The sequence below is a fragment of the Lepisma saccharinum genome, chromosome 16 (assembly GCF_977018435.1).
Source record: "Lepisma saccharinum chromosome 16, izLepSacc3.1, whole genome shotgun sequence".
Lineage (NCBI taxonomy): Eukaryota > Metazoa > Arthropoda > Insecta > Zygentoma > Lepismatidae > Lepisma > Lepisma saccharinum.
This window is the reverse complement of record NC_139244.1, coordinates 569,774-595,885: the sequence shown is the minus strand read 5'-3', so window position 1 is coordinate 595,885 and position 26,112 is coordinate 569,774. Positions and strand designations below refer to the sequence as shown.

Below are 26,112 nucleotides of genomic sequence, written 5' to 3'. Positions count from 1 at the left end.
AAAGAGAGTATTGTACGAGAAATCTGGAGAATTACAGTAGACGAACTTGCAGGGAAAATGCCAATTTTCTTCGGAGATGCCAGGAATGTGTTGCAGCAGAGGGACTTCATTTTCAACACCTTCTGAAGTCAAGGTTAGTACACAATATGAATACTGTAATTTTAATAGCCGACTCTAGCGACTGTCGCTGACCCGTTAACCGGGAAAGACAAGCGCTGATGCCGGGCCGCTTGCCGCCGAGTCTCGTAGCGAATGTCAGAGAATGCTCTGTAGAATTTTGAGGAAAATGTACAGTACTATTCACGCAATAACACCAAACAATGTTAACTGTTACAAATGTGTTTATGAATGTCGAGTGACATGTTTTAAACACATTTTCCACCTATTCGAAATCATGAAAGAAGGCGTACTTGGCTTCATTTGGAGCTATTGAAGTTAGTAGTGATTATCAAGGTTGGTTGGTTGATTTGGTGTTTTAAAAGTCCCCTTTATGCACAGTGAGGCTAATATGGACTGGACCTACAGTTTAAAGTGGAATCCGAACCACGGTGTGCCTCCACCGGGTATCGAACACTGAACCCCTTCGATTATCAAGGCTCTTCTGAAATAAGAAAGGCACAGAAAACAGAATGAAAAGGAGCACAAGTAAAAAAAAGTACGCCTTTGGTTATCACATCAAAACTAGCTTCACTCTTTGACCAAAATAAGTGACAGAAAAGCAACCTTGGAAGTAGCTGCTATATTGCAAAGTGTTTTTCCCTCGTCCATAAGAAGGTAAAGGCAATTATGTGCCTCCACAGTGTATCGAACCCGGGTCTAATAAACTTGGTGATAGAAGAGAGAACATTTGAGTATAGAAAAATATTAGCCATAATAAAAGCCTATATTCAAAAGCCTCGCAGTTCGAAGGGGCGATCGTCCCCCTCGGCCTCCCCGTGGATGGCGCCTAGCGCCATCAATTTCGTCTATCGTCACTTGCCAAAAGTGGCAGAAAAGTGACGCTATATACAGTGCCGAAGCGTGACATTTTTACGTAGCCATCGCAAGACTTGCCAACGTCAGGGTCAATCGGGGCCTCCCCGATGGCGCAGTGGTAGCGTCGTCGCCTTGTAATCAAGGGGTCCCGGGTTCGATACCCGGTGGAGGCACAAGTGGTTCGGATCCCACTTTAAACTGTAGGTCCAGTCCCGATTAGCCTTACTGTGCATAAAGTGGACTTAAAACAACAACTCAACTCAACTCAACTCAGGGTCAATCTTTGACGGGGGAGGGGAGTCATACATTGATAATGATGATAACAGTGTTCGTACATGACGTGTGAAGTAGAGATGGCTAACATTTTAATTTATTTGTTCTTCAGGCATTCCGAGAACATATTCGCAGCATTATCGTACGATTGGCCATGACAGTCACGTATATCAATCTTATGATGGTCTAGAAACTCCAATAACGTATTAGCAAAAGCAGACCCAGTGTGACCACAATTTGGAAAAAAATGTCAGAAACCTTTCTTTTGGAGATAACCCTTCCATATAAAATACAACTTCTTATGTAATTTTTAAAAAGCATATCCAGCTGGTTATTTTTTTTTGTGGAGGCCCTTCACGGCTTTCTTTTGGTGGGGGCCCCGGGGCAACTGCCCCAGTTGCCCATAGCTTAATCCGGCACTGCTTTTATATTACTTTTTACATCCACATGCTTTGCAACGCGTGTGGTTGCTGCAGGGCTGGATTAACCAGTGGCGAAGCCTGTCATTTTTACGTAGTCATCGTAAGACTTGCGAAACGCCAGGGTCAATCTTTCAACCCGGGAAGGGGAAGGGAGGGGGGCATTCCTACTTTGAGAATCATGATAACAGTGTACATGACGTGTGAAGTAGAGATGGCTAAATCTATTCTATGGAAAAATTGTTAAACTTCTTTCTCCGAGATTCGGATTGCCTCTGAAATCCGGGTAGTAAAATTTCCAAATCGAGATTTTAAATTTTCCGGAATCCTAATATTTTTGGTCATCCCTGGTGTGAAAGTAAGATATATTAGGAAAAAGGATCTGTCTGAATAAGTATGTCTGTCACATCGAGAACAGAAATTTTGATCAGTCTTGTCATTTTTAAGCATAGTAAACGCACAACTACATGAAGTACTTCGTGTTTTGTAAAGCAAGAACATTTATTTCAGAAATCTATATTTGAACCGCAGGATCAAAAAAAATATAAAGAGATATACTATGAAGGAAATAGAATGGTTCCAGAACTGTTTTTTTATTTTCAGTTCTTTCGTGGGAAAATTTATGCTTTTACTTACTTATGTTTTCTTTCTATGCATCATTACTTTCATGCATTCTGTGTAAGTTCTTTTGCGATGCTTTTCAATGTGTGTTTCTCTCTTAAAAACAAGAGCCTTGTATGTTTTTACAGTGCTGGAAATTCTGAGAAGTTTCATCTTGATGACGTCACAGAAACCCTGTCGGTTTTGTAAACAAGGTTCTGAAAAAAAGGACTGTTATGATCAGACCTTCAAGAGCGGGGGAAAAGCGATCGAAGGATCTTGGATTCGCAGACCTGCTGCGATGACCTGGCCCGCCTAACACCTTGCACTCAACAGGAAACGTAGCGGGTCGGTTGGGTATGGAGGTAAGAACTGGGCTCTCCTTTCGATGCTCAAAATTTAGCGAATCTCTTGCGTATTTCTGGCTGCTTCATGGTGTCACGGGACAAATTTCGCTCAAATATGCGAATATTCTGACTTATTTTTTACTTCTTCTCTAAGAAATTCAAAAGCAATATTTTTATTATTTTGCTTTGTCATCGCCGCATCTCTGGCTAAATAATACAAAGAGAAATGAGTACTTACGCTTTTCGTTCTTCTGTCGCTTTCTCTTCAAGTAGATCTTCCTCCCGAGCCAGTATCCGCCGGCAGCGAAGAGGAGGAAGATGAGACCCACCACCACCCCTAAGGTGATTGCCCGCCGTCGCCTGTTGGCCGGGGGGATGAATACCGCGACGCTCTCGCTCCCCGCCTGGCAGCCGTTCACAGACACAGAGAACACTTGGAAGTAGAAGATGTTGTCCTCGTCCAGGTCGGTCACTGCAAAAGCAGAAAGTGTTGACCTCTTCAAAAAAATATATAGAGTTCCTCCCATTTCTTTGGCATGGTACGAAATCCTGTAGAGATAGGGGGGGGGGGGGCTTCACACCCCACTAGAAATCTTGACCTAAAAAATCTCCCAACTAAAATTTTTCGGGGGGAGGGTTTTTGTTGTAACAACAAGAGATAATCAATTAGTTTTGACAAAACAATTATTCTTTACTAAGGATAATATCGAAAAAACACACTCCATCTTTCAACAGATCATAACAGATCTCCACCAATAAAAATATATGCACAATAAAAGTAAAGCAAGAATGCAAGACAAAAATATACGTATGCAATCTAATTGCTTTGTATTAATAAAAAACAAAAACTAACAAAAGTATTTCATTTCAACTATTTTGTAATTTATTTTATATTTTAACTATATATATAAAACTGGATGTATGTGTGTTTGTTCCAGCATAACTCTCGAACGCCTGGAGCGATTTCAACCAAACTTGGTACACATATCGCTTACAATGTGGAAAGAAATACTGTGGGGGTAAGACACCTCTAGGAGTGAGGGTGGGTGACATGAAAAACGACCGATATTAGTGTGGAATCCATAGTTTTCGGGGTTGCTAAGATGAATAGTGACACTCCTACTGCCGTTCAACTCCACGTTCATTTTACACTATAGTTAGAATTCATTATTTTCCTGTCTAATAGAAGATTAGGATAAATAAATACCCGGGAAACGCCAGATAATCGGCTAGTAATATTATAGATGTGTACATGTATATCTTACTCTACGGCGATAAGTAGATTTAAGTAGAAGGGAGTGTTTCAGGGTCTAGGTGTCCCATTTTTATTGCATTTTATTATCCTATCATCCATTTCATCATTCATATACATCATGGATATTAACCGAAGATGAAGAAATGCGACCTAAATAAACAAAATAGACATATGGGCTTATATGCATTTTTAAGAAATGTTCCATATAGAGGAGTGCTATGTGGGGATACCTACCGAGGTACGACGTCTGCGTGTTCTCCGCCGTGGAGAAGTGGTGGTTGACGGCGTCCGAGGACCACTGCACCTTGTAGTGGTCCAGAACATGCTCCCGGGGCTCCGGGTGCTCCCACGTCACCAGGTACCCCGACGCCTTCTCCGTGACTGACACGTTCACTGGCGGAGCAATGTACTGAGAGCCTGAAACAAAGTTCATCATTATTATTGTCACCTGTACGAATATGCGTGCATGCACCCTAGGATTAGGGGGCAAAGTCTTGATGAAAGTACACAAAGTTCCTCTTATTCACCCCTAAACCCCGAATTGTGACATATGGGTGTTGCATTGTGGCTTCGAGCCGCCATGCTTGAGGCTAGTTCTTGTAAGAATACGGAATCCAAGCGGGCGGGTGGAATATATCAACACGAACATTCGTGATTTACATGGTGCAGATGTAACGAACGCTAAGTGGCGAATATTTCCTTGCAAATTACAAATAAAACTGGCCGCAAACATGGCGCCTGTGCGCATTCTGATGTCACATGAAACCCACCTACATGTCATATTTAGGTGAGGTCGCTACGTCGAGATTTGACGTATGTCACATTCATTTCTATTTCAATTTTGGAACACACTGTGAGACAGGTAACGTTCGGAGATACATGATTTGAGTTCTACACGAGTCTTGAAGCATCATATTAGTAATTGGTAACGTTTAATTTGATTTAGGCTACATTTGCGGGGGAGGATTTCCCGCCAAAAAGATCGAGGCTTTTATATTAGAAATTAAGTTTTTTCTGTGAAAGTATCGGCAGCAAGTGAGCAATACTTTGCACGAGAATGGAACACAGATCAGGGAATAGGTAGATACCGTTTTGAACTCTACGTGGGGGCCTGTCAAAGTTCAAATTTCGTAAAAAAAAAAAATCAATTTTTTAAACTTTCGTCTTCTGCTTGATAAATGTTTATTTTACCATATGTTTGGAACGTAGTCTGTACTGAAGAACCCGAGGTATAATTTGTCTTAAAATTTTAATATTTTTTTAAAAAATTATAATCGCTTTAATCTATAATGGTCAAAATTCCAGCAACTTTATTAGAAGTATATAAGCCCTGTGTACATTTGATTTTTTTACGAACTTGTCAAATTTAAGTAAATGTAAAAAAGCTAACAAAAAGCTACAGGGGACATGATTGTTGTCTTTAAGATAGAAAAGTCAACCTAATATTACCTTGCATCCTCTTGTTTCGTAGATAATCTCCATGAAGTTACACTTTCAAGGTTGATGAAAACAGAATGCTTTCACGGTGCACATGATTTCAGATCAAAAGATGCGTACTCTTTCTTATTCCGGCACCGACAGGATACTTTCATTCATAGCAATATTTTCATTAAATTCCTTCCGTTATGTAAAACCCTGCACCCCAAAACTTTATTTACAGCCAGCCCCACTCTCCCACATCTACTGGGAACTTACCATCGAGTAGACCTGTCATCACAGCGGAATGGCTGGAACCCATTGACGATCGAAACAATTCTGAAAGAAAAGAAATCAGTGTCTTTTAATTTGTGATTTGAATGCAGTTGTCGAACAGTATTTCAGGGTCCACACAGCCATATTAATGCTTATGTATTCGCTTTCTTTTCTAATGCTCAGCACAGCCTCAAAGCTTTGTAAGGCCGGCTTTAGACGAAAGCATTCCCTTTAGCATTTTTGCTAGCATAGATGCTATGTAAATGCTTCCAAAAATCTGATAGCAGGTAGTACTTTACACGGAAGCATTTCATGGAACTTTTCGGCTAGTTTTTCCGATTACAATGTATAACATATACAGCATGACAGGTTTTCGGGTTACACCATCTATGTCGAGTGCACGGTGTTTACAATTGAAAAAACTAAAATATTATTCCACACGTGTACAGTAAACGTTGTAAAGTATGTATTTAATCAGTGCCATGCTTCTCTACCTAAAACCATTTAATACGAAGCAAAATTCTTCTCGGTTGAATAGTTATCGTGTTTTAAAAATGTGAAGTGATACGTTGTTTGCGTCTCACGCGGCCGCCATTACAACTGCACTCGTGACCTAGAGGTCGCTTCTGATAAGTTACGCTACGAAAAATGCTACGGACCGAGCCTATCCTTGAGAAATGCCATGAAATATGCCATGGCATCTCAAATGCCATAAGATTTCCCACTGTACACGGTATCATTTTGGTCATGGCATAAATGTTAAGGAAAATGCTTTCGTCTAAAGCGGGCTTAACGGCATAATAGATAACGGAATACAATAAGTACAGGGCTATTGTCTGACATTATTCAGAGACACCTTCCCCTGGCTGAAAATAAAAGTTAAATAGACAATCAGTGGCGCAAATGAGAGGCAGCACAGTATCCCTTAAAACCTATAATCCTAATTGTACCCCTTCTACACCCTGAAATAATTTGACAGAAACAGTTCATTTTGTCTACATTATCTCTCTATAAAAAGGATTCAAACCACAGTGGACGTGTTATAGTTACATAGCATTCCCTGACATTCGATACGAGACTCGGCGGCAAGCGGCCGGCATCAGCGCTTATCTTTCCCGGTGAACAGGGTCCGCGACAGTTGCTAGAGTCGGCTATTAAAATTACAGTTTTCATATTGTGTACTACTAACCTTGACTACAGACGGTGTTGAAAATGATGTCCCTCTGCTGCAACACATTCGAGTCATCTCCGAAGGAAATTGGCATTTACACGTGCAAGTTCGTCTACTGTAATTCTCCCGATTAAGAATTTTAGCGGCTCTAAATGCTGTGGATTTTGAAACACCCGTTTCTTGTGAGAGGCGGCGGATAGATTTCCGAGGAGACTGTTCTAACCTTTGTTCTATCTCATCGAGTTTTTCCTCAGTAAGTACACGTGGGTTTTTCTTTGTACTTTTATTCAGAGCTGACCCTGTTACTCTAAACTTTTTTACGAGGTTTAATATAGTGGTCCTATGTGGAACGGGAACACCAGGAAATTTCGTTGCAAAACGTCGTCGCACTTCTCCACAATTCCTCTTTCCGAAGTAACACTCGACAAGATAAATCCTTTGTTGTAATGTAAAGTTTTGTGGTGCCATATTAAGCCACAATCTTTAATCTTCAACTCACAGACACGACACAACACAATTTCCGAGGAAGGATTATACTGGCGTCAGTCTGCAACGTCAACAGAATGGGAAAGAGAGCGAAGGCAGGGAGAGCGAAAAAAAAAACAGACTTTAGCGTGCGACTGTTCACTGTTCACCGGGACCCCGTTCACCGAGGAAGACAAGCGATGATGCCGGCCGTTTGCCACCGAGTCTCGTAGCGAGTTTCAGGGAATACTCTGTACTAATCACCCACCTTGATCTGCGTTCTCGGAAAACTTTATCAGGAAGTGGAAACTGTTTAAAAATTATTGCAGAACGATGGGGTGAAGTCTGTATTCTGTCCCGGGAATCTCCAGTAACACGAGTGAGCCCGGCCAACGAACTCGTGAAAGGGGAACGCCCACTCGCTTTCTCCCCTTCTTTTCCGATATGTGCGGGTTTGATCCACAGATTCCAGAGAGAGAGTATATAGTTTTAACAGCTGCGGAGTTGTACAGTGTCTCTCAAAAGTTTTAGGACAACAACATTTTAAACTAGGCAACCCAATTTACACAAGGCGTTGGTGGGTTGCGTGTAGAGTTAGGCTCAATTTCAGGGTTGCCACATGCACAATAAATATTTATAAAATACGCGAAAGAAATAAAAACAAGTATTAGTGTATAAAAGTATTAAAAATATCACTATTATATCGCAAGTGACAAAATTCTTTCTGAAAGAAAAATAACAGGTTTTCTATTATTTCATCGCTGATGAGTCTTCAGAAAGGAAAAGAGGTGAGAGAAAACCAGAGGTGACAAAGGACAGGAGACAGAGAAAGTGAGAGGAGAAGAGGAAAAGTAGAGGAGAGAAGAAAGAGAGGATAGACGAGGAGAGGAGATGTAGTGAGGAGAATGGAAAAAGATTCTAGGAGAGATGAGGAAAATGGAGCAAAGAAGAGAAAAGAGAAGGAAAACGAGATGAGAGAAGAGTGGAGAGTAGAGTAAATGAGAGAAAAAGAGAAGAACGAAAAGAAGAGGAGAAAAGTGCGTGGAGTCGGAAATCTAAGACAGGAAAGGAGATACGAGGAGTGCGTATGAGTGGGATGGAGATAAGATGCGAGAAAAGTAGGGAAGGCGATATGAGATAAAAGCAGAGCGAAGGAGGGGAGAGAAGAAGGAGCAGGAGAAGAGAAGAACAGAAGGGACTGAAGAGAAGAGGTAGTTGCAGAAAATATCGTCTCAGCGTCAAGAATTGATGCATTGGTCAAATTATCGACATGAAACATTCAATAACATTTTGAAATGTATTGGAGAATGTATTAAATCGGTGCGAAATGCCTTTTGGCTTAGTTCATGTAAGATCTTTGATTTTACCTGCGATTATACCACTAAAAACATGAATGTAATTTTAATATTTATAAGAATTATCCAATTTTTGTCCACTTCTCGGTTCGTTGAAATGGAGATATTGTAATTTAATATTTCCCGTCACCCCATCGTTAATTCCAAACTGAATCATTCCGTTTCACACGGGGTGAACAATGAACACAATGGGATAGGTCTAAAACTTACGAAAATTTTCTGCCACCGGAAGGGTTTGAACCTACGACCATCAGATTGACAGTCCTGAACGCTAAACACTACCCTACAAGCTTTCGCTCCTGAAAGTAAGTAGAAGGAGCTGACCAATGTGAAACGTAGATGCAACTCTCCTCCTACATGTAATGTGCAAACAATACTTGTTTGTAACAAAGAAAACGAAGGTAGTACGACTCGGCGAAAACATTTAATGGAGAATTGCACATGATGAAAACTTTTCATTCGATATTTGCGGAGGTATCCTTGCATTGACCTCGAGTGGGAAAAGGGGTAAAATTAGTATGTCCTGAATTAACACAAATATAAATAGTTATTTCATTAATATTTGTCAATGTCTTTGAAGCAGTACACAGTTATCGTTAGAGTATCATAATTCACGATCTTATACATCAAAATATCCCTTTGAACGTGTGTCAATTCATTTATTTGTTTATTTTTTTGTAAATTCCATTTGCAGAACAATGTAGCCACTATACACTGCAATTACAAATAATGTTAACATGCTCTTGTTTGTAATAAAAGGAGAATTAAAAAAAAGAACACCTTCTAAGGAGGCTCGAACCTGGGACCGCAATCAATGCTTTCAAGAACTCTAACCACTACACCACGCCCTTATTTTTGATTGAAACAACAATTTTTAAGTTTTCTGTCTCTCCAATATTGTAAATGAAGTTTGGTATACATGTAGTTGAACTTTTACTTTAATTTTGGATTGCTTTCTTGTAGTATAGCAGATATCTTCGAGAAATGATTTTCGAAGTGATGAAGAAAACGAGAATATTGGTAGTTGTGAAAATGCGAGTTATTTCTTATAAGTTATTATTGTGATTAGACATTATTAATGAAAAATATCTAGAGGCTTGAACATTGCAGGACGATGTTCTTTTCCTGTGATACTGCAACAGACAAAATGCTTGTTTACTGACGCAAGTCTCCTCGTGTTCAGAACAGTCTTATGAAATGTATTTGCTGTTGCGTGAGGTAACACGAAATAATTACACCGTTTGCGAACTACCAAATCTGCGCATCGTTAGACGTAAACAGGCGGAAAATTTTATTCTTCACATTTGACAGTATTAGTCAGGAGAGACTCGTGGGACACTGTGTTAAGGTACTGGAGTAAATCCTTCTTATTTTTCTTTCTCGAAGAACAACAATTTTTAAAGTAGAGCAACAGTAGTTCCGCTCTTTCTTATTTCTTTTAAATTCTTCCACATTCCTTTAATTGGGTTAAATATAAATAAAAATATTGCTTGCATTTCACTCATTGACGTAGACCAGGCCCGTACGCAGGATTTCTTTGAGGGAAGGGCCAGACCCAAATGTGTGTATATATATACATCTATGTATGTGTATATATATATATGAGAGAGAGAGAGAGAGAGAGAGAGAGAGAGAGAGAGAGACAGATATTACAAAATAGTTCAAATAGTGCGAGCGCCATTGAAAAGTCATGATAATTCTATGTTTAGAAAATAATATATTTATAAATTAAATGTTGCGTACCAGGAATTATTATTACAATAAAGAACATGTCTAATTGCGAGTTAAGGAAAAACAATAACAAAGAGACATTCTCGCATCACGATTGCAGTTCGAAAAAGTCGGGACAGGGATTGAAAGTAACGCACAGTCCTGACTAAATCGGTGAATCGGACGTCTGCTAGCCTTGCATTATAAAACTAAAACCGTCCAATATTGCAGCCTGAATACCTTTGCGCAAGAAATAGATTCATTTATGTAAGAACAAAATTGAAATTTTTACACATTTCTAAAATCGACGATGTTATTTTCGTAGTTATTGATAGGTTCACATTTAAATATTTTAGTGTTCGAGGGGGGCATGGATCTCATTCCCCCCCCCCCCCCGGGTACTGGCCTGACGTAGACAGTGGGAGAGGAATTTTGGAGAATCTTTGTATTAAATTTATTATTTACATCCACCTTATGCTCAGAAAGGTTTATTGACAATCGTGAACTTTTCGTTTAATATATAATATTTGGTTTTAAACGACGGGAGAACATTGGTCTAATTTCCTTTCTTGCTCTTTTTAAAAGAATATATACTTCTACAATAACAATCGCGTTCGGAAACGGTGAAAAAAAATGACTTGGTTTTCAAAGGCAGACAACCTTCGTAGCGTAGCTTGCTCACCTTCAAACTGACTCACTCACGCTATTCAAGGCCGCTTCTTATCGCAAAACACTGTGCGTAGATGCACAACGTCTGCACCCAGGAAGTTACAAGTGACCAGAGTCGAATTTGAAAGAGAATCTGAAGAATGATTGATTTCATCAGAGGCGGCTAGGTGGGCACTAGCTCAACATGCAATAGTTTAAGTCATAATTTCTGACAACCAAGAAATCTTATTGAATAAGTATTGAGATAGTAATACGTGTATCCGCTCCTTTTTAAAAATGTAAGCTCGAAGACAATCTGTATTTTATTTGTTTGTATTGGCAAATTGGTCAACCGGAGGTTATTATAAGGAACTATTTCCTAGATGTTCATGTAACCGTTATAAAATTAAAAATAAAATATATTCACAAGCTTAGATATACTAACAACGAAGAAATAAATTCAGAGTTAATTTTAAAATGCATGTGTATAGAGTAATTCTAGAAGTACAGAGCTATATCAGAGTATTGAACTTCTTTTTGCAGGATAACGTTTACAATATTGACGCGACAGAATAATTAAGAACTGTTTCTCCAAGGGAAACAAAGGGCGTAGTGTATTGGTTAGAGTTCTTGAAAGCATTGATTGTGGTCCAGGTTCGAGCCTCCTTAGAAGGTGTTCTTTTTTTTAATTCTCCTTTTATTACAAACAAGAGCATGTTAACATTATTTGTAATTGCAGTGTATAGTGGCTACATTGTTCTGCAAATGGAATTTACAAAAAAATAAACAAATAAATGAATTGACACACGTTCAAAGGGATATTTTGATGTATAAGATCGTGAATTATGATACTCTAACGATAACTGTGTACTGCTTCAAAGACATTGACAAATATTAATGAAATAACTATTTATATTTGTGTTAATTCAGGACATACTAATTTTACCCCTTTTCCCACTCGAGGTCAATGCAAGGATACCTCCGCAAATATCGAATGAAAAGTTTTCATCATGTGCAATTCTCCATTAAATGTTTTCGCCGAGTCGTACTACCTTCGTTTTCTTTGTTACAAACAAGTATGGTTTGCACATTACATGTAGGAGGAGAGTTGCATCTACGTTTCACATTGGTCAGCTCCTTCTACTTACTTTCAGGAGCGAATGCTTGTAGGGTAGTGTTTAGCGTTCAGGACTGTCAATCTGATGGTCGTAGGTTCAAACCCTTCCGGTGGCAGAAAATTTTCGTAAGTTTTAGACCTATCCCATTGTGTTCATTGTTCACCCCGTGTGAAACGGAATGATTCAGTTTGGAATTAACGATGGGGTGACGGGAAATATTAAATTAAAATATCTCCATTTCAACGAACCGAGAAGTGGACAAAAATTGGATAATTCTTATAAATATTAAAATTACATTCATGTTTTTAGTGGTATAATCGCAGGTAAAATCAAAGATCTTACATGAACTAAGCCAAAAGGCATTTCGCACCGATTTAATACATTCTCCAATACATTTCAAAATGTTATTGAATGTTTCATGTCGATAATTTGACCAATGCATCAATTCTTGACGCTGAGACGATATTTTCTGCAACTACCTCTTCTCTTCAGTCCCTTCTGTTCTTCTCTTCCCCTTCTCCTTCTTCTCTCCCCTCCTTCGCTCTGCTTTTATCTCATATTGCCTTCCCTACTTTTCTCGCATCTTATCTCCATCCCACTCATACGCACTCCTCGTATCTCCTTTCCTGTCTTAGATTTCCGACTCCACGCACTTTTCTCCTCTTCTTTTCGTTCTTCTCTTTTTCTCTCATTTACTCTACTCTCCACTCTTCTCTCATCTCGTTTTCCTTCTCTTTTCTCTTCTTTGCTCCATTTTCCTCATCTCTCCTAGAATCTTTTTCCATTCTCCTCACTACATCTCCTCTCCTCGTCTATCCTCTCTTTCTTCTCTCCTCTACTTTTCCTCTTCTCCTCTCACTTTCTCTGTCTCCTGTCCTTTGTCACCTCTGGTTTTCTCTCACCTCTTTTCCTTTCTGTAGACTCATCAGCGATGAAATAATAGAAAACCTGTTATTTTTCTTTCAGAAAGAATTTTGTCACTTGCGATATAATAGTGATATTTTTAATACTTTTATACACTAATACTTGTTTTTATTTCTTTCGCGTATTTTATAAATATTTATTGTGCATGTGGCAACCCTGAAATTGAGCCTAACTCTACACGCAACCCACCAACGCCTTGTGTAAATTGGGTTGCCTAGTTTAAAACGTCGTTGTCCTAAAACTTTTGAGAGACACTGTACACTTCTTCTAAAGTTATGTGATGTCCAGAAAATGTTAATGTGGCAACATAGCTCTTGAGAACCAGCAGGGAGTAACCAACTTTATTACGGGTCCCTTTACTAGTCGACAAACACAGTGACGGAAGATTTACCTTCATGCCCATAACATCAGGACACACTATATTAGCTGTATAAGCCAACACAAAAGTCCATAACAAAGTACCTTTAGTGGTGGCATGCATGGTCTTGCTGACCCTCCCTTCGTCGCCTCCGTCCCTGGCCATGACCATGATCTCGTAGGTGATCCCTGGGCGGAGGCCCACGATGGAATACACCCTCACGTCCATGGAGGGCATCTCCACCGTCCGCCACCGGAAAGTGCCCGCCTCCTGGTACCTGCAAGAAAACACCAGTGAAATTACTTGTAGAAATTATTTTACGAAGTATTATCAAAAAGTTCCGAGAATGGCGACGTGAAGCATCGTGGGAAGGAGGCGCTTGCGGCGTCTCGGACAGGCTTTACCACATGCGAGTGGTGGAATCGATTTAAGCAGAGTTCCAATGGAAGCCAGTTCCTGGAGGAGAAAGAACGCCCCAGCGCTTGATCTGGCAGCTAATGTTCCCTATTCTCAACATGGGGCTCCATGGTGAACGTTACCCAACAATCAAAGATGGTTTGCAGTCCATACCAAGGAGGCCTTTCACACAATGGTAAGGCAATGGTGGCAAGAGTGTGTGTACAGAGGAGAGAAATATTGCTTCACTTGGTTACGTTTCGTGGATGGATTCCAGGAACTCTTTGGTTATACCTCGTATAACTATGCAAGCAATGTAGAAGTAAAAAGTTGACATTTGAGTAACCTTGCTAATAGTCATAGTTACTTGATAGGTAGAAGGATGTAACATTAAATCCCAATTGGAAACTACCCATGTTTTACATGAACGTTGGATTCCGATATCATATAAAGAATCTAGGATTGGAGATCCTAATATGCGCTCGATTCACAAATCGGAATTCGGGAATAGGATTCAACATTTAGACATGCGATCTAAGATTTAGATATCTGATTCAGGTTTGTGATATGATATCTATGATTTGCATGGGAGGACAGAAGTTCGAATAAGGGATTCGAGATTCGAATTACGGAAGCTGGAATTGGGATTCGGAAAACGAAACAAGGAATCGGATTCGGATAATGGTAAATATGCGATATCGCCCGAACGGATTTCTTCAAATTTACAGGAGAAACTACTTACTGAAATCAGTTTCTGCAGCATTGTCGAAGTTCTTCGAGGTATTTTCTTTCGCGGAAACTGAAAACTTCACCATAGAATGCTGCAGAACAAGAAATAATCACTTTTTCTGTAAGGAACTTGCATTTTCTGTAAAGCGACAACGTTATGCCATTGTTTCCATTACCTGCAGATGGTGCGAGCGTCGAAAGTCACGCGGTCTCGCCAGTGTCTCCAAACCTCCCTTTTTTTACGAGCTTTTTTTTTGTTTTAACTATGCTTACCTAACCTTGCCGGAAATGGTCCGTGGGGCTATCGTGAATGGTTTTTGGGGCTATCCGTCAATGGTTCGTGGGGCTATCGTGAATAGTTTTTGAGGCTATCGTGAATGGTTCGTGGGGCTATCGTGAATAATTTTTGGGGCTATCCGTCAATGGTTTGTGGGGCTATCGTGAATGTTTTTTTGGGGCTATCCGTCAATGGTTTGTGATGACATAATGAACACGAAAGTAGTTATTTTTCGGTGAAGAAGGTTGAAACACTGCATACCCACTCCAAATCGACAAAACACAAATTGACGCGCGATTATCCATGACGAGTGCACGCCATATTGTCTGTTACCCAAGCGGAACAAGGAAGACAAATACGGATGACTCGTAATATGAAAAGTTGACACTATTTTATGGAAAAAGTCATAACTTCACCTTAAAGAATCTTCCGCAATGCAGAATAGGTAAGTATCAATGCTAAAATTAACGAAATAAACGAGTGAGAGGTGTTCGGGCGATATCGCATAATTACCAAGGGGGAGATTCGAATAACTGAAGCTGGAATTGGGATTCGGAAAACGAAACAAGGAATCGGATTCGGATAACGGAACCAGGATTCGGATAACGGAATCTGGAATCGGATAAGGAATCCAGGAATCGGGATTCGGATAACGGAAAATAGAATCGGGATTCGGATAACAGAACCAAAATCGGGATTCGCATAACGGAACCTGGAATCGGGATTCGAATAAGGGAACGTGGAATAGGGATTTCAATTACGTATCGAGGGTTCGGAATCGACTCTCTGTCCCGGGAATCTCTGGAGCAAGGGAACGAAAACGCAGTAGAGGCTCTAGAGGAGAATTGAGTGTATAGAGGAGGAAAATGCTGCTGCAGCTACCAGCCGTTTGGAGCAGCGCAGACTGTCCACTCGCTTTCTCCCCTTCTCTGCCGTCATACGCGGTCTTGCTCCACAGATTCCCGAGACAGGGTGCACTCACTCGTAGTTGGAGAATCGCTCACCATACGCTGATGATCTGCTTGGCCCTCCTGTTCCCCGCCAGCCACCGCACCGTGACCGAGGTCTCGTTGCTGGTGGCCGAGAGGTTGTGTGGTGCTCGCAGCAACGGCTTGTCCACCACCAGCTCCGTCTCCGCCAGGACGGCGCCCGCCAGGTTGGACGCCAGGCACTGGTAGAACCCGTGGTCCTCCTTCTGGATGTTGAGGAGGGTGAGGTTGCTTCCCTCCACGATGGTGCGCTCGGGGGAGAACGGGAAGCCGCCTTTCTGCCAACGAAAGATAAACATTACACCTCGTGGCTTCGTCATATTTACATTTTACCAGACTTTCTTTATACAGTACGTACCTATTCCTCGCACCATGCCATGAATTGATTGATTTGGTTTAGTTTACGTCGCGTTTCTGCAACATTTGGCTAATCGCGAAGATGAGGATGAGTGGTGAATTGGTGATATGATGAAATTGTTGAAGGGACTACGGATGGCCACTAAATTCGGATAACCGATATCTAATTCGATATCCAAATATCGGGATAATTCGGATGCAACGAGTAATTCGAGTTTGATTTGGTGTTTTAAGTTTACTTTATGCACAGTAAGGCTAATCGGGACTGGACCTACGGTTTAAAGTGGGATCCGAACCACTGTAGCGTGTGCCACCGGGTATCGAACCCGGGACCCCTTGATTACAAGGCGACGACGCTACCACTGCGCCATCGAGGAGGCTGACGGTAATTCGAATATCCGGCATGGCACTACGAATAACCGGATAATCCGAATATCTGGATAATTCGGATAGAACAGATTTGTAGAAAATCCGTACAGTGAAATAAGAACATGGCGAATAAAATAGCCTAATATGCATAGCCCATTTAATTAATTAAACGGATAGACGATAGAACTGTCCGGATAATGCACACATTCAGATATCCGGACATTTAAGATAATCAGATTATCCGGATATTTGAAATTCGGATAAAATTTTATTGAAATTTGGCCAGAAGGGACAGACATAAAGAACGGCCACGGAGTACTCACCCGGTGCCACGTGATGTTGGGCCTCCTGACGGTGTCGCCCTCCGTGGCGTCGCAGGCCATCTCGAGGGAATCGCCCACCTTCCGCAGGTACAGGTTGTTGGGGCGAGCCTTGAACACGGGGGGCTTCTGGACGATGACGTGCATGGGCCCAGAGATGCCCTGACTGCCCAGCTCGTTGCTCGGGCGGCACTTGTACACGTCCTCGTGGCGGGTGTCCACCTACAAAAACAAAACATAACAGTGTCTCACTTCTTTTAGAAATTTGAAAACAGGACTTGAATTTTCATGTAAAACACCTTCTTATTCCATACATACCTTCCATTTATAACCAATTCCTCTATCAACCAATTAATCATTGACTAATATCTTCCCTCTTTAAAAAAAACAAAAGAAAACTAACCAATAATTTGTAAACCCATCATTGATCTGGTCAACTGAAGCAATAATTTGGTTTGGTTTGAGTTGTTTTTTTAAGTCCACTTTATGCACAGTAAGGCTAATCGGGACTGGACTTACGGTTTAAAGTGGGATCCGAACCACTGTGCCTCCACTTAATTATTTTAATTTAAACATTTTAACATTTATATTAGTATTATCATTATTGAGACATTTGGTTCGGACCCCTCCCCCCCCCAGGAAAAATATTTCTAGATACGTGCCTGGTTAGTTGCTTCAATTTGTAAACTCGTGTTCCATTTGCGTATCTTTAAACTTACCTTTCTGAAGAAAAGTGAGCCGTTCCCCAAGAGGCGGACGTCCGGGACGTTGTAGGGGTCGTACACGTAGTCCCCCTTGTACCACTTGACGGCCGTCCATGCGGGGTTGGCCCTGAAGTAGCAGTTCACCACCCCCTCCTTCCCGAAGGCCAGATGCTGCTCAGGAGGCGAGTGCATCACTACAGCCACGTCTGAGGAGAAAACAAATATATACACTATGGTGAGGATAATATCAATGATTACATAAAATTGATGATGTGACAATCACAAACACACATGCTTCCACATATTCGTCCTCTGTCAGTATCTCAATGGCTCTCTTTCCCTTCCTCTCTACACATCCCAGACTCTCATTCTCTCTAACCCTGACCCAGACTTTCATTCTCTCTAATCCTGTCCAGACTCTCATTCTCTCTAACCCTGCCCCAGACTCTCATTCTCGCTAACCCTGCCCCAGACTCTCATTCTCTCTAACTCTGCCCCAGACTCTCATTTCACTAACCCTGCCCCAGACCATCATTCTCGCTAACCCTGCCCCAGACTCTCATTCTCTCTAACTCTGCCCCAGACTCTCATTTCACTAACCCTGCCCCAGACTCTCATTCTCTCTAACCATGTCCCACACTCTCATTCTCTCTAACCCTGACCCAGACTTTCATTCTCTCTAATCATGTCCAGACTCTCATTCTCTCTAACCCTGTCCCAGACTCTCATTCTCTCTAACCCTGCCCCAGACTCTCATCTCACTAATCCTGCCCCAGACTCTCATTCTTCCTAACCCTGCCCAAACTCTCATTCTCTCTAACATTGTCCCAAGCTCTCACTCACTGTAACCCTGTCACAGACTCTCATTCTCTCTAACCCTGTCACAGAATCTCATTCTCTCTAACCCTGCCCCAGACCCTCATTCTCTCTAACCCTGTCCCAGACTCTCATTCTCTCTAACCCTGTCCCAGACTCTCATTCTCTCTAACCCTGATCCAGACTTTCATTCTCTCTAACATTGTCCCATGCTCTCACCCACTGTAACCCTGTCTCAGACTCTCATTCTCTCTAATCATGTACCAGACTCTCATTCTCTCTAACCCTGACCCAGACTCTCACTCTCTAATATTGTCCTATGTTCTCACTCACTGTAACCCTGTCCCAGACTCTCATTCTCTCTAACCCTGCCCTAGACTCTCATTCTCTATAAACCTGCCCAGACTCTCATTCTCTCTAACCCTGCCCAGACTCTCATTCTCTCTAACCCTGTCCCAGACTTTCATTCTCTCTAATCCTGTACAGACTCTCATTCTCTCTAACCCTGCCCCAGACTCTCATTCTCGCTAACCCTGCCCCAGACTCTCATTCTCTCTAACTCTGCCCCAGACTCTCATTTCACTAACCCTGCCCCAGACCATCATTCTCGCTAACCCTGCCCCAGACTCTCATTCTCTCTAACTCTGCCCCAGACTCTCATTCTCTCTAACCCTGACCCAGACTTTCATTCTCTCTAACCCTGACCCAGACTTTCATTCTCTCTAACCATGTCCCAGACTCTCATTCTCTCTAACCCTGTCCCAGACTCTCATTCTGTCTGCACCCCCAGGATCACATTCTCTCCACCTCTGTTCCAATCTCTCATTCTCTCTGCCTCTCCCCGATTTTATTACTTCTCCCTCCCCAAGTATATTCTTCATTCTCCCCAATGTCTGTTTCTACGCTCCCAAGCTGGGATTTATCCACAGGGATGCATAGGTCTTTTTTAGGGTGGCTGTGTGTAAAGGGAAATTTTGTGCCAAATTGGGCCTTTGGGAAGAATTTTGCGGGGTCTAGAAGAAAATTGGGGCAGGGAGGGTATTACAAGAGTGTTGTGTGTGTGTGTGTGTGTAAACCATTACTTCGAAGTTTTCCAATCTATGTTCTGCCTGCCCAAATCTATCTATCTCTCTCTCTCTCTCTCAATCACCCGTGAAAGGAGGGTTAACATCTTATAAAAATAGCTACAGGCGGAAATTGGAAGCTGTTGGCACCAAGCTTCTCCAGCACCCAAAAGGCACCTTCGTTAGCAGTTTTTTAGGGCAATACTTACACCTGACGTTTAGGTAGGCGCCCCCCGACTGCACCTCGCCCTCGGTGCTGGTGACCTCGCAGTGGTAGAAGCCGGTGTCGTCCATCTTGGTCTCGTTGATGGTGAGCGACCCGACGGCGTTGACGAACGACCTGTCCATGATGTCCGAGAAGTTGGCGAGAGGCTCTCCGTCGCGGAACCACTCGACGCTGGCCGTCTTGTCCTTCGTGATGCACGAGAAGTGCGCCGACTCCCCCAGCATCGTCGTGTGGTTCATGGGGGGGATGTTCAGCAACGTTCCACCTGCGGAAAGTGACAGCGTGCATCAAGCAAGAGAAATGCTTTAAGAAAGAGAGGAGACAGGGGAGCGGGAACGGATTTATATGGAAATACATATTAATGTGTGAAGTTGAAATGAGTTATATTTTGTATTATCCTAGCACATCATGGCATGTAGACTCGAAAAATTCAGTCTTAATTTTTCCTTTTTTGTACATACATTAGGTTTTGGCTCATATTTGAGTTATTTTTACATATTATTAGTGTTGCCCACGGGACGAGACGGGACAGGCTTTTAAAAATTCGAGACGAGACGAGATTGATCATGTGTCCCAAAACAAACGAATATTTTCGAGACGAGACAGCATTTCCACGAGACGAGACAGGCCAAAGTCTCGTCTCGTGGGCAACACTACATATTATTTCCACATTTGAGAACATTTCTCAACATATACTCCATATTCGTGCAGGTCCCCATGTGACCGAAAGAGTTGGTGAAATAACTGACAAATTAAAATTCACTCCCATTACTTCTTGCAATATTGAACCCAGTTTTAGTCCATCTTGCGAGACAATAGAAGGAATTTGAACACTTGAAACAAAATAATTTTAGTCACTGTTTTGGAAACTGAAAACGAACATTTTTTGTTCCTTTACAATTAATGGCAATGTAAGCGTACTGTATTTTATGTAACTCGTGTAGTGTTTATATTATTAAAGAGGTAAATTATTACAATTTTAAGTCCATATTGAACTCCACACCTTGGCGAAAATAACTAAATATGTATTTGCATATTTAGCACATTCTTAGTACATATAAATCCGTTCATAACGAAACGCACGAATCGAACGAAAGTAACTGGCCTCGTAAACCTGATGAAACTAGCTATGATTGAGACTTTAGGAACGGCATCGATTGTGTTTTGTTTCGATTATTTACTTCTGGCGGACAATAGAAGGGCTGTTATATTGCTGGCAATAAAATGTGCTACAGATGTCAGTATTAATGACAATGAACTACAAAAATGAAACGAATTGCCAGCTGCATTTAAAATAAACCCCCCAAATCTACATCACAACGTAGTGCAAAAGTAGCATTTCGAATACCAAAACAGATCAATTGTCCGATATGAATCTGCATTTTTGTCATTTTTCCTCATTTCTACTACTTTTAGCTAATCGAGGCAATAATAATGATTATTAAAAAAACTCGTACATTGATGAAGAGGTACTCGGGAAGAACACCTACGTTGAGACCGGGAATCAAACCCGGAAACTTCGGCACCACTAAACTTACTTTCCTTTCTCAAAGGAATATCCCCCATATTATCATCTTCTCATATCGATTTGGCTTAATTTCCTACCTTTTCATTTAGGACAAACAGACAGAAACATCCATGTCTTACCCAGTATTCAAACCCGGAACCTTTGGAACCTGACCACTCCGCCAGGGAAGTATATTTTTACCACTATGTGCCTCCACCAGATATCGAACCAGGGGACATCTTGATTACAAGGCGGCGACGTTAGCCTTGGACATCGGAGAAGCCCCACCGATTCAGCCCCCAACAGGAAAAGCCGTTCGGGATACGCATTCACCCCCCGAGGACCAGCTGTGTCCATTCAAACACGTGTGTCTTCACGTGGTGAGGTCTCAGTGAGTAGGAAACACTGATTGTAGTAATAAACGTACTTCCTCATGGTGCCATATCCAGAAGGGTTGGCAAGCGTTTTATTTACAAACTGCAATAGAGTTCTCGGAACTTTTTTCCACCAAGTAAACAAACAATAGTGTCTGGAAGTTGGGAGCAGGGTTGTTGAAGGTCCAGGAATTGTAAATAAATTGAATTTCGGTCAAGGAGAGAAAATAAGCAAGCGTAAATGGATTTTTGACCGTAAAGAACCTATTTACCTTGAAAGTATTTCAGTTCGGTCCCGGAACATTTTTTCCGGATCAATTTAAATACGCTCCAATTTCGGGATTGAAATGAAACAATACGCAATTTGAACCAAATTTAAATTGTGCGAGAAACCTAAAAATATAGGCATTTTGATCAAAAATTATACTAACATATCAAATTAAATAATTCATATTAATATTAACGCTTTTTCATAAATAATAGAATTATCTCGGCTCTTAAAACAGTAGAATTTATTAATGATAGGATATCATATGCAGTTTTACAGGGTAGGTGGTGTAAAATTATTTTAATAAACATACATGCACCAACGGAAGATAAAGATGATAATACTAAAGATGATTTTTATACAGAGTTAGAACAGGTCTTTGATAAATTTTCTCACTATGATATGAAAATTCTGTTAGGTGACTGTAATGCACAGATTGGCAAAGAAGACACATTTAAACCCACGATTGGTAAAGAAAGTCTTCATGAATTAAGTAATGATAATGGTATAAGATTGATTACTTTTGCAACCTCAAAGAATTTAATTGTGAAAAGTACCACTTTTAAACATAAAGATATCCATAAATATACCTGGTCTTCTCCAGATGGTAAAACTCATAATCAGATAGATCATATTCTCATTGATAAGAGAAGGCATACTAGTATAATTGACGTTCGTACACATAGAGGTGCTGACTGTGCCAGTGACCATTATTTAGTAATTGCTAAATTAAGAGAAAGACTCTCAGTGATAAATCATAAGCAACAAAATCTAAAAGTTCTAAAATTTGATAGAGGAAAGTTTACTGATGAAAGAATTAAGAAAGATTACCAAATTAAACTGTCGAATAGATTTGATGTTTTGCAGGATTTAAATGATGATGAAAATATAAATGAAACAGACGTAAATAAGAATTGGGAGCACATACGTAATGCAATAGAATCAGCAGCTAAAGAAAGTATAGGATACCATAAACCGAGAAAAAGTAAGCCATGGTTTGATAATGAATGTCATAATCTAATAGAAATAAGAAATCAGGCTAGACTTAGGTGGTTAAATAACTGTGATGATACAAATCTAAACAATTATAATAGAATAAAGCGAGAAGTTTAGAAGTAAAAAAAAAAGAGATTACTTGAAAAGCAAAATTAACGAAATTGAAACAAACAGCAAAAATAAAAATATCAGAGATTTATATAAAGGTGTAAATGAGTTTAGAAAGGGATGGCAACCTAAAATAAACTTGATAAAAGATAAAGACGGTGATTTTCTAGCTGACCCAAGCGATATTCTAAATAGATGGAAGAACTACTTAATGACCTTTTAAATGTTCATGTAGGAGATAAATCAGAAGTAAATGAAGTCCACACAGCAGAACCTTTAGTTCCAGAACCTAACTTGACTGCAGTTAAAGATGCTATTAAAAGGCTAAAGAATAACAAAGCACCTGGCATTGATTTAATACCAGCTGAGTTAATTAAATATGGTGGAAATTCATTAATATGTCAAATTCATAAATTAATTTGTTTAATATGGAATAAAGAAGAAATCCCTCAACAGTGGAAAGAATCCATAATTGTTCCTGTGTTTAAAAAAGGTGATAAAATGAACTGCAATAATTACCGTGGAATTTCTCTACTCTCAACAACATACAAAATATTGTATAACATTCTTTTAACAAGACTAACCCCATATGCTAATGAAATTATAGGTGATTATCAATGTGGATTTAAACGTAACAGATCAACTACAGATCAAATTTTTCACATCAGACAGACACTTGAAAAAAAGTGGGAATATAATCAAAATGTCCATCAGCTATTCATTGATTTCAAAAAAGCATATGATTCGGTCAAAAGAGATAAATTATATAATATATTAGTAGAGTTTGGAATACCTAAGAAGCTTGTTAGTATGATAAAAATATGCACCAGTGAAACAGAAAGTAAAATTCGTGTGGGTATAAATATGTCTGACAAATTTACAATTCATGATGGGTTAAAACAAGGAGATGCATTATCTCCATTGCTCTTTAATTTTGCCTTAGAATATGCTGTAAGGAAGGTAAAAGAAACTAAAGAAGGACTAAAATTAAATGGTGTGACTCAGTTGTTAGCATATGCAGATGATGTAGACTTACTGGGGGATGATGTGAATACAATTAAGAATAATGCTAAAATATTTTTCAAAACTGCTAAAGAGATAGGTTTGGAAGTTAACAAAGAGGAAACTAAATATATGCTTACAGGCCGAAACCAAGTGTTAGGTAATAATCAAAATCTAATTATTGATAACAACTCGTTTGAACCAGTTTCCAAATTCAAATACTTAGGAGTAATATTAACAAATGAAAATTACATTAAAGAGGAAATAAAAAGTAGGCTTAATTCAGGAAATGCATGTTACTTCTCTCTTCATAAACTTTTGTCTTCTCGTTTAATATCTAAGAAACTAAAAGTTAAAATATACAAAACAGTAATTTTGCCTGTAGTATTATATGGCTGTGAAACTTGGTCCCTTACATTGAAAGAGGAACATAAATTGAGAGTATTTGAAAATAAGATCCTTAGGAAAATCTTTGGACCTAAAAGGGATGAGGAGACAAGTGAGTGGAGAAGGCTACATAATTTAGAACTACATAATTTGTATTCATGTCCAGATATTATTAGAATAATTAAATCAAGAAGACTTAGGTGGGCAGGCCATGTGGCACGAATGGGAGAGGAAAGAGGATTTTACAGGATTCTTGTTGGGAAACCTGATGGTAAGAGACCTGTAGGAAGGCCAAGACGAAGATGGAGGGACAACGTCAGATGGACCTAAGGGAAATCGGTAGGGATGGAAAAGAGTATATAGAACTTGCTCAAGATAGGGAAAGATGGAAGGCCTGTGTTGCTGCAGCCATGAACATTCGGGTTTAAGAAGGCTAGGGAGTTAGTTAGTTAGTTATACTTAAATATATACGAGGGACATTCCGAAAGTAAGTTTCGTCATTTTTTTTTTCACAGCTGTACTACAAAGTGAGAAAACACATCGCCGAAAACAAAAGACCATATTTCCTGAATTCACGATGCGAGGAGCGAGAGCAGAGGAGCGATGGCCCATGTGCAGAGTGCCAAAGAATACGTGCTGTCGTGCGTTATGAATGGGCTTATTGCCATTCTTGCAGTCTTGTGCTTAGGGGTGAACACTCGATGCGGTACGAGCGCTAGGGCAATGACTTCCTGTTCACGTTTTGTTCATGAACGACAATGCAAGACCCCACACAGCAAGGGTCACTGCATAACACATTCATCGTCTGGGATGGGAGAGATTGAATCACCCGGCCTACAGTCCCGATCATGCCCCATCAGACGTCCACCTTTTACCGGCGTTGAAGTCAGCACTATCGGGACGTCACTTCGGAAGCAACGAAGAGGTGCAACAGACTGTGAAGAACTTCCTTAAATCGCTGGCCACCATTTTTTACCAGGAGGGTTTCTTGAAATTTATTTCACGATACGACAAATGTATCAATGTCGGTGGTGACTATGTGGAAAAATAGCCAAAATATTGTATTTTGTTATGAGATTGTATTCTCCTGTTTGTAATAAAGCTTCCCTGTGAAAAAAAATGATGAAACTTGTTTTTGGAACGTCCCTCGTACATTAAAAAACCCTATTTTATTATTTAATATAAAAATACCTCCTATTGTGGAACCCAATTAACTGATTCCTGAACCTTTAACAGGCCAGGGTTTTTTTTAGGAAAAGTAACTGTGCACAAAGTTAGTTTTTGAAATTAATAACTGTAAATCAGTGACTTTCTCAAATATCTAATAGGTTATCAGAAGTTACTTTTCTTTAGGTTTTCTCACGGGAAATTTTCTCGTCTCAAAAAATGGGTAACTTCATATTATCAAAACTATTATCGTCAAATTCGCAGCTGCATATTTCTACTTATTTTAGACACCTATGACACAAGGCTATATAATATCTGATAATCGCATCCTCGACATGTCACAGTTTACGGATCCAGATGAGGATCTAAGCGATGTACTCTTGCAAGAACTTAGTTGAAAAACTCTTCAGCGCTGAATCTAACCATTGGAATGATTCCTGAATGTAGTTAGTGCTGCTGACGAGAGCAAAGGCTTGTGGTGTGATGTGTGGACGGACGTTCTGCCTTCTTGCATAGAATCAGTATTCATGCCTCGAAAGTCCTCCCAACTAAAATGTTGACCTGAGATCTACCAGGGTATGACCTCATGAAACTACCATTTCACTCCATGGATATTTATTACATGCATTACTGTGGCATTATGCATTGCCTATCCTTTTGTATTTCGAGCCAGCGGCTTTACTACGTAAAAACCTCAATCAGTATTCTATGCGAGTGATGGTCTTCTGCGAGCAGAAAGAAGAAAC

The 26,112-nt window shown here is 40.3% G+C and overlaps 1 protein-coding gene across 5 annotated transcripts in view; it reads right to left on the bottom strand.

Annotated features, from left to right (window-relative positions):
* Positions 1-26,112, bottom strand: part of LOC146000185 (protein borderless-like) — a 61,831-nt gene that overhangs the window by 8,443 nt on the left and 27,276 nt on the right. For all 5 annotated transcript variants that reach the window (XM_083137539.1, XM_083137541.1, XM_083137542.1 and 2 more), the window contains exons 5-12: positions 19,541-19,822; positions 17,467-17,657; positions 16,751-16,969; positions 15,717-15,979; positions 13,415-13,587; positions 5,565-5,624; positions 4,104-4,286; positions 2,853-3,086 (exon numbers count right to left, since the gene is read on the bottom strand). In XM_083137539.1, the coding sequence (XP_082993665.1) occupies positions 2,853-3,086; positions 4,104-4,286; positions 5,565-5,624; positions 13,415-13,587; positions 15,717-15,979; positions 16,751-16,969; positions 17,467-17,657; positions 19,541-19,822 (1,605 nt within the window). The remainder of the gene's footprint in view (positions 1-2,852; positions 3,087-4,103; positions 4,287-5,564; positions 5,625-13,414; positions 13,588-15,716; positions 15,980-16,750; positions 16,970-17,466; positions 17,658-19,540; positions 19,823-26,112) is intronic.